This window comes from Sciurus vulgaris (genome assembly GCF_902686455.1).
Source record: "Sciurus vulgaris genome assembly, chromosome: X".
Taxonomy (NCBI): Eukaryota; Metazoa; Chordata; class Mammalia; order Rodentia; family Sciuridae; genus Sciurus; species Sciurus vulgaris.
Window position 1 is genome coordinate 2,578,630 of NC_136471.1, and position 9,656 is coordinate 2,588,285.

The 9,656-nt window shown below is 50.6% G+C and overlaps 1 protein-coding gene across 1 annotated transcript; it reads right to left on the reverse strand.

The window, feature by feature from the left end:
- Positions 1 to 3,662: 3,662 nt before the first annotated feature.
- On the reverse strand, positions 3,663 to 7,764 carry PNMA3 (PNMA family member 3). The gene is made up of 2 exons (XM_079124392.1): positions 7,474 to 7,764; positions 3,663 to 7,235 (listed from the first exon to the last, which is right to left on the reverse strand). The coding sequence occupies exon 2, from the start codon at positions 7,121 to 7,123 to the stop codon at positions 5,732 to 5,734; it is 1,392 nt and encodes a 463-aa protein (XP_078980518.1). The 5' UTR covers positions 7,124 to 7,235; positions 7,474 to 7,764; the 3' UTR covers positions 3,663 to 5,731.
- Between the last annotated feature and the right edge of the window lie 1,892 nt (positions 7,765 to 9,656).

Genomic DNA, 9,656 nt, shown 5'->3' on the forward strand with positions numbered 1-9,656 from the left:
TCCCATGAATCTGCTCTACTCTCCTTTCTTCCTCATTCACTGAACTGGTCCCCCTACCCTCTCCAGTCCCTAATATCCACTGATTATTCAACCCCATTTACTTCAGGGTGAGCACCTTGGCTCTGTGTAGTTTGTTAAGACTGTGATTTCTGTAAGAAGGAAGTCAAATGAGGTGTGGTCAACCAACAGCCCAACTATTGGCTTGGAGATGCTTTCCGGTTGATGGCAAAGGAAGGGGAAAATCCAAGAAGCATGTGACATTCTCACTGAGCTGTGGAGTTGGGAGCTACTGAGGCATCTAGAATTTGAAGTCACTGTATAAGAGAGAAGGGGACCAGGCTTACAAAGATTTCCTGAGGACTTCAAAAATTTCCCACTGAGTCTTTGGTTGCATACTGAACTCTGCATGCTCATGTTGAGACACCACAGGTTGGACACAAAACACCTCCCAGAGAGCTATGAGCAGAACAACCAGAAATCACACAGTGTTCAGAGATGTTCAATTTTGCATTGACCATAGTGGACAAACCACATTGAAATCTCTAGACATTCAGTACAGAACACAGAAAGGTCACACCTTAGGAGGAAGACTCAGCCCTGCAAGGTACACATTAACAAAGGGCTTTAGAAAAAGATGATCTGAAATTAGAAGAGGGAATATTGGGGAAGGGGAAGTGAATGGAGAAGAGTTAAAGGAAGTAAGTCAAGAGAGGGTAAGAGCATGATATATGCTTGCATAGAAATGTCAGTCAAACTTATTAATTTCTACAATTAATGTGCATTAATAATTAAGAAGAAGAAGAAAGAAAGAAAGGAAGGAAGAAAAAAAGAAAGAGAGAAAGAAAGAAAGAAGCCTCAAAAGACTCAGGATGGGTCTGTATTTTAACAAGTCTCACAACACAATAACAACTCCCTGCTGGAATATAACTCAACACAAATTTAAGGGAAACAACAAAAACCAAGACATTCAACAACCTGACAGTCAAAATGTCCACTTCTGTGAAAAATTCCTAAACATTAGGAGTAAAATATGACCCATAATCAAGGATAAAATGTTTCAGAAGGCCCTGAAATGGCAATGTTTGAACAATAGGATTAGCAGATGAGGAATTAAAAATAGCTAATGGAAATAAATGTTGTTCCAGAATTAAAAGGGAACCAATAAATATAATGAAAACCCAATGAGGAAGAACCCCAACAAGAAAATAACAAGTATAAGAAGAATCAAATAGAATCTCTACAACTGAAAAATTCCAAAGAGAAAATGTGCAGCTCTGTAGGAGACCCACAGGTAAAAAGCCAAATATTTTTCTACCAACACCCAAAATAAAATCAGTATCAAAAGAAAAGTCTTTTCAAATGCATCATGACCCCACTTCTCACTCTTGATACAGAAATTAATTTAGATATATCCTAAGATGCAAAAGTGAAAGCTACAAAGAATATAAAATAAAACATAGGACAATGTCTTTACAAATGTGGACCAAGGAAACATCTCTTAGATAGAACCCTAAAAATGGTAATTTTAAAAGAAAAAAATGATACAAAGGACTACTTCGTCTTAATAAAATGCGTCTGCTTATGAATACACATCATTAACAATATACACAGGAAATATATACCTGGTAGAAAATAATCCCAGCACATATATTTGAGTATTTTAACACATGTATCCTGAGTATTTTAACAAGTCACACAACTCAACAATAAAAAATAAGAGGATCCCAGTTGATAGCTGAGCAAGCACTTGAACAGGCACTTCACTAAGGGAGAAAGACAGTTAATAAGCACACGTACAAAATACTCAATATTATTAGCCATCACAGAAATGCCAGTTAATGCCACAACAAGATACCAAAATGAGTCATCCAACACAATGCCTCAAAATTCAAAGATGACAACTCAGATTTTTTGGAGTCCCCTGAGAAACAGTTAACTCTGCAATGTGTGTATTAATGGTCACAACAGCTTTGAAAATCTGTGTGAAGTTTCTTATAAAGTTAAATATACTCCTCCCCTGTGGCTTACTCATCCCATTTCTGCTTATTTACCCAAGAGAAGGGAGAATAATGTCCACAAAGGGACTCATGCAAGGAGTGTATTTTAATCACACAACAAAAACAGAAACATACAATGGTAGGAAACTTGCAAATGGGCATGTGCCAAATATTGGAATAAATGATTGCATTGTAGCGCCAGCTGTAGGGCTTACCAGTTTGGGGTCAATAAAGTCTTATGACTTCTTTTGTGAGAAGCAATTCGTACCTCACTCTCTGCCTTCTCCCTAACTCTCTTATTTGATTCCTTAAACAAATAAAAAGCCCACCAACCAAGCAACACATGCACTCATACAAATTTACCAAAATATAATATGTTCTCTCATACAGGTGTTCACACACACACAGACATCCATTACCAACATTCACTGGCAATTACAAATTCATTATACATTTGCACATTCACCCTCACACCTATGCACACCTCTCATGCATACACTCGAGACACAGTCATGAACACTCATTCATATGCACACATAACCACATGCTATCTTATTCTCACATATGGCACACTAATACACACACATTTACATACACACACACCAACACACATTCACACACATTCGCTCACACTTGAAAACATACATACACACTCTCAAACACACTCAGTAACATGCACACATTCACACACCTTTTCACATGTTCAACCACATATCCACATATTTTAGTCAGCTTTCTCATTGATGTGGCCAAAAGACCTGATAAAAAATTTTAGATGAGGATAAGTTTATTTGGCACTCACAGTTTCAGAGGTTCAGTCCATAGACAACCAATCCCATTGCTCTGGGTGCAAGGTGAGAAAGAACATCATGGTGGAAGGGTGGAGGAGGAAAGCAGCTCAGAATATGACCATCAGGAAGCAAACAGAGCTCTGCTCACCAGTGACAAAATATAAACCCCAAAACCAAACCCGAGTGACCCACTTCCTCCAGCCACACCCTACCTGCACAGCCCAGCTAACCCCTACCAGTGGATTAATGCACTGATCAAGTTAAACCTCTTATGACTCCAACGTTTCACCTCCAAACTTTCTAACATTGTCTCACACTTGAGCTTTTGGGGGGACACCCCATATCTAAACCATAACAACATTCATTGATATACTGGCACAGACATTCACAAACTCATAACACTCTCACACCACCAAAAATAAAAATGCTTGCATTTATTCATACATATTCATATTGTTACTCATAATTCTCTCATATGCTGAAACTTTAACACCATCTCATACACATTCACATACATCGGTCTTGTTTTGATGTGCAGATCCAATGTGTTGAGTGCTCTGAGCACTTCAAACCATCATGGGACATCAGGTCCAGCCCCAACATCCACCCTTTAAAATCTTATCCAATTATGTTGGAAAAGCTCCCACACTTCCATGGGGATCGAACCAGAAACTACCTAGATCCACCAATGGCATGGGCGGCTATATTTATTCAGGGTTCAATACACAGTGAAACTGGACTGTGATCACCTTGGCAGTAAGTACACCCCATAGCCTTTCCACACATGTGCTCTGCACACATCACAATGTTAACCCTGCCACTGTGTCCCCTCCGCTCGCCCCATCCCATCCCTAATGGAAGCACAAGACTCAGCTGGAACATCCATGAGATTTATTGAAGAGAAACATGTACAGAAACCATTGAAGAGAAGGGGATGACAACACCTAAAGGGACTCCTCACGACCACTCGAGGCCACAGGTCCCGGGCCCCCCTCCTCCTGGGGCTGCAGACAGGTGTCTCCTCGCTGGCCGCCACGCTGGGGCCCTCCGGCCACCTTCTCCCTTCCTGAGGGCCCCAGGTCTGCCTCTCGCCAGGACCATGGCCTCTGGCAATGAGCACTCACTTCCAACCGGGAACCCCCTGAGGGGCTGGCTGACTTGCTGTGGGGCGGCCCCTGCCCTACACGGCTGGCACAGGACAGTCACGGCACACTGCAAAGCACGACAGGGAACACCCCCAAGCCGAGGAAACTGAGTCACAAGCGACAACAGGGCTGGAACGTCCACGCGCAGGCCCGGGCCCTCCCCCTCCATCCAAGGTCCGGTGCTTCCTGCCCGAGGCGAGGCCGCAGTCACCACCACGCCGTGGGCGTCAGCCACGCCCTCGCCGTCCATCCTTCCCGCCGGCCGGGTCTCCGTCTCCTGGGGACTGGGCTCAGGGCCTCCTGGGAGGAACTGCTCAGATAAGAACACACACACATCTCCACGAGAACAAGCGGCAGGCAGCTGGCCTAGATCTACACCGAGAAAGCAGAGGTTGAGCTCACGACACTGGACAGGAGCGAGCAGGGCCTTGGCTCGCCCAGAAGCTCACGGCACGAGCCCGGGCCTGGAGGTGGCCGGCGGCGAGGGCAGGGACCTCCGCCCGGGCTTCACACACACCTCACGGCTTTGCACAGGAACGATGGCTAGTGTGGGGGCAGGCATTGGACACGTGGGTCACTATGGGGCCTACGGATAAGGGTGGGCTTCCCGGGACAGGGAGCTGCCTGTCCTGGGGACGGTGAATCAGGGTGGGGTGTCGCCTGTTGGGGGAGCCAGGCAGCTGGCACCCTTGAGATGAACTCTTTCCCCCAATGTCTCCCAGTCCAGTGCAGGTGGCAGGCATCTTCAGGCCCCCCATCTAGGCTGGGCCGGGCCACTCAGGGGTGCCTCTGGGCCTGCAGTCCTAGTCTGGCAGGGTTTGGTTTGACCCTGGTGTTGACAGGTCTTGAGTAGCGATTTGCCATGCCAGGCCCCAGTTCTCTCTGCTTGCTTTCTCCAGTTCTCCAGTGGTCCTGCACAAACGAAACAGAACAAACTGCCCCCCTCCAAGTCCTCCCTCATCTCCTCCCACTCCTCTCTACCTGCTCCTCTTTGGAACAAAAGCTGCCTTCCACACCCACTCACTCCCAAGACAGCTCTGGGGCACTGACCTACTGGGTGCCAATGTCCCCATGAGGGGGTCTTCTCAGTTTTTAGTGTCCTTGCCCACACAGCCCCGTCAGGCTGCAGGGGAGGAAACTGCCTCTGGGCTGGTGCTGGGCACCCAGGGCTCTTGGGTCCAGAGACCCGGCCTTTAGGGGCGCAGGGGTTCAAGGGTACTGCCTTCCTGGGGCTCCCCTAGGGCAGTGTAGATGATCCTGAAGACAGGCTGGACTGTGCGGCCTCCCCTGCGGAGCATTACTTCTCTCTCTTGCAGCTCTTGCTCAGGGGCTCCTGCTCCTTCTGACAGGGATGGCCCTGGGGCAGGCTCCTCCATGCTCCGTATGTCCTGGTGTCTGCTGGGCATGGTGAGCTCTGAGTCCATAGTGTGGGAACTTAGAGGTGGCCAGATGGCAGTGCAGACAGCCAGGCCAGAGTGCCTGGTCTCACCATCTTCACACTCTGCGTCGCTGGGGTCTCTGCAGGAGACTTGGGACTCCCATGTGCAGGGTAGGGGTCTGTGGCACCCCTTGACAATCCTGTATTGGGCACTTACTGAACTGCATGAAGTTTGACTTTGGTTCTTGGAGTCCCTTCCCACTGGAGTAGGGTGACAGGGTTCAGACTGGGTCTGATCGCTCTGTCCTTTTTCCCTACTGAAGTCCCCTGCTGTTTGTCTGTGCTGCCCCTGTCCATTCTTCCAATATGTCATTTGTCTTCTAGGCCTGTGATAAGAATTGTTGCCCTGTTCTCCAGAGCCTACTTGGCCTTGGACTTGGGATGGCTCTTGTCCCAAGCCCCGCTCCCGTTTCCCAAATCAATTGCAGCCTGTCTCTTCTGCTTCACCAGGGGCAGATTGGGAGGGTTGAAACACTGCGCCCTGATGTGGCCATCTTCCCCACAGCCATAACAGAAGGTGTGGTGTTTCCGTTTTCTTGATCCTCTAGAGCCAGCCCTTATCACACCTCCTCTCCGGTGTTGGCCTCTGCCCCTCCAGCGTCGGGAACCCTGGGAAGGCCTTGCCTCAAGAGTATTGCCAAGGGCAGGGACAAGTGCTTCCCTGACCCCACTGACTCTTGCAGATGGCCTTGGGTCTATTTCCAAGCCTTCCAGGCTCTCCCTCTCCGGACCTATGGTGGCCTCCCACTCCTCCTCCTCACGCAGGAGCTTTACCAGGGCTAGGAAACCAGGCGGCTTCCTTCGCTGTTTCATCAGCTTAAGCTTCTCTCGAAGTTTGTCAGGAAGGGTGGCCCCACCTAAGATGCGTTTCAGGCGAGTCTGATTCACATTCCTTCGGGATACTGCGTTTTTCTCTACAGCTTTTTGGAGCAGGGGTTCCAACCGCACCACAAAACTAGAGACTTTCTCTCCTGGCTCCTGATAGGCCTTACAAAATTTCACCTGGGCAATTTTTCTGCTTTCCACAGGTCCAAACACCTGCTGCAGGGCTGCTAGGCACTCCTCCACTGTGATGGCAGCATTGTTGGCACGCAGCACACTGACCACCTGGAGAGCAGGGCCCCTCAAGCATTCCATTAGCCTCCGCCTCTTTTCCCCCTCAGGCACCTGCCACATCTGTAGCATCTCGGTGGTGTGCTCAAGCCAAGCATCAAAGGCCAGTGCCCCTGGGATAGATATGGTGTTCCCAGAAAACACTCTTAGTTCTCGGTACAGCATTTGTTCTAGTAGAGGTTGCACTGCTGCCCCCAGGGTCTGGGCCCAGGTCCAGAAATCTGGTGATATAGCCAATCTGGGAGCTGAACAATTAGTGCAGGACCCAAGGACTCTGTTCATGTCTGACACAGACCGCCTCTCCTCCTCTAAGAAGCGGTTCAGTCTATTGAGAAATTCGCCATCGGTGTTTCGGGGTTTTACAATCACTTCCCAGGGTCCCCCCTTTCCTGGTATTTCCCTGGGGACCAAAGCATAGTCAAAATCTTGTGCGAGCTCCAGTAGAAAGGCTTGGGCATTCTCCTCCCTCCTAAACATTCTGCCAATAACCCTAAATCTGCCCAGATGTCTGAGAGCCTCCTGGAGAGTCTCTTCAAATTCATCCTCACTACAGTCCTCAGGAATTCCCAGGATCAACATGGACCTCTGGGTGTTCAAATGTTCCCCCCTACACCAGTCCTGCAACAGGGTCAACGGCATGTTCCCAAACTTCAGCAGATTCTAATTTGGGGGCGGGGTGATCAGGATGTGTTGCACATAAATATACCAGCCAACTCCTAGGACGACTGCAGCCCGCCCAGGTCTCCACAGCCTGTGAATGCGAACGGGGCGACAGCGAGGTTAATGCCCAACCCCCCCACTCCCACCCCGGCCGCCCCTCCTGTCCCGACCCCCGCCTGACCCTGCCCGGGTCCCTGCGGGAGCCCGCCGGCCACAGCGCCCTCCCACGCCGCCCCCCGGGGGCCCCGCGGGCTGCTGCAGTTGGGCCGGCTCGGGCGGAGGGCCCTGGGGTCTCCCCGGGCCAAGCGGCCCCTCCCGGGGTACGGTACCTCCGGCTGGGGCGGGGTCCTTCCTAGTCCCGGGCCCCGCGGCACGGGCTCCGGGCTGCGCAGAGCGGCGGCGGGGTCAGTCGCCCCTCGCTCCCTCGCCCTGTCGCTGGCTCTGCCTCCGGCTCTCGCTCTCTCGGCGCGGCACGTGGGCCAGTGCGCCGGCGCCTGCTCGCCACCGCTCTCTGCAGTGCGGACGCGGGGCGGGGGCGCGGTGGCGGTGGAGCGCGGACCCTCCGCGTCGCCCCGGAGACCGCCGGGCCATTGGCGCGCGCGGGTCACGCGGCCGGGCTGTTGCCGCCGCCGCGGGCACCCGGGGACCGCGGGTGACGTCACCTGCTCCTCCTCCCGCCCCCGCTCCCGCCCTGGCACAGGTGGAGCCCCCCCGGGGGGGGGGGTCTGGGTGTCGGTGTCTCGAGACCCCACGCCTTCGGCTCTCCCCAGCGGGTCCCGCGTCTGGGGTCCACCGGCACGTGCCCTCGGGGTGCCAGAGTGGCCAGGGGTCTGCACCCAAGGTGTCTACTAGAAAGCGGCCAGGGGTGGGCCCAGCTGCGCTGCTGCGTTCTGGCCAGGGGCGGGGAGCAGGTGCTCTGGGGCTTCTTAGCCTGCTGTCCTCTTTTCCATCCCCACCCAGGAGAGGATTGGTCTGGTCGCTGGGCCAGGCGAGGGGCACTGGGTCCAGGTGTGATTCCACGAGGTGGGTGCCGCGTGCACTAATACGCACTCACATGTACTCCATGTGCTCACCAGGCCACCCCACCAAGGCACTGGGCAATGCCCATCCCACTGGAAGGGACCACAGGGCTGGAGCCACAATGGGAACAGAATGGGTGTATGTGCTTCACTGCTGGGTGCCAGTGACCAGCCCACAGGAGGGTTTGCCAGGGCCTTTCATGCTCTGAGTGCTGCAAATCCACTGCCTTGGGATGTTGTTTCCTGGATTTGAAGCCCCACCCCTTGAGCCTGCCATGTCTTGCTGGCTCTTAGGGCACTAGTTCTATATTAGTTGTGTTCTAGGGCAACAATTCAATGAGGGAGGGACTGGCTGCCCCTCATTCGGAGTCCCTCCCAACCCGTGTTCTTTGTGCTCCTGCCTGCTCTCCCAGTTCCATCCTGACCTCCCCTGGGCAGTCCTCCAACCCCTCTGGAGCCTTGTAGTGGATGATCAGGTGGGGCTCACTCACCTAGCCCGGTCTGGGAAGCCACCTTGTATAGGGATGTGGTAGAGAACTGGCCATGTACTTCAGTCTCACCTTATGGTTGTCAGTGGTCTGTTTGTTGGCCTGCCAGTTGTCAGTGACTTTTCCCTAGTCAGGCTGGATTTTCTTATTGCATTCCTTTCTTCTTCCCTTCCGTTTTTGCTTTCTTTTTGTTGTACTGGGAATTGAACACAGGGTCTTTCATGTGCTAAACATGTGGTATACTGATGAGCTACATACTCAGCCCTTTTCAAAGTTTTATTTCTTGTGTTTGTATCAATGCATTGTAATTATACAAAATAGTTGTGGTCCATTGTGACATTCATATGTACACAAAAGCTAATTTACTCCGATTCATTCCCCAGTGGTTCTTTCCCTCCCCACTTTCTCTACTCTTTTGATCTTTCTTTTATTTCAATGTATATTTTATTGGTGTATTATAATTGTACATAAACATTGGATTCACTGTGATATATTCATACACGTATGTAGTGAAATTTGGTTGATTTTGTTCCCCATTTCTTTTGCTTTCCCTCCTTTTCTCCTTCCCCCTTGATCCCCTACTTCTCTGCTCATCTCCCTTCTATTTTCATGAGATCCCCACTCTTTTTTAACTTCTTCTTTCTCTCTAGCATCCACATATGAGGGTAAAAAGTTGACCCTTGACTTTCAAGTCTGACTTACTTCTTTTAGAATGATGTTCTCCAGTTCCACTCATTTGCTTAAATTTTATTTTGAGGCAGGGTCTCCCTATGTTGCCCAGGCTGGCCTTGAACTTGGTATCTTTCTCACTCAGCTTCCTGAGTAGCTGAGATTACAAGCATGTGCCACCACACCTGGCTAGACCGGATTCTTAATATGTGTTTTCAACAATTATTTAATTTATTCATTACCAGAACACTGTGGAGGTATATGTTAACATTATCCTTTTTTTGACTCATCAGCCTCAGAGGGGTTAAGAGATATATTCAAGTTTACACACCTTAC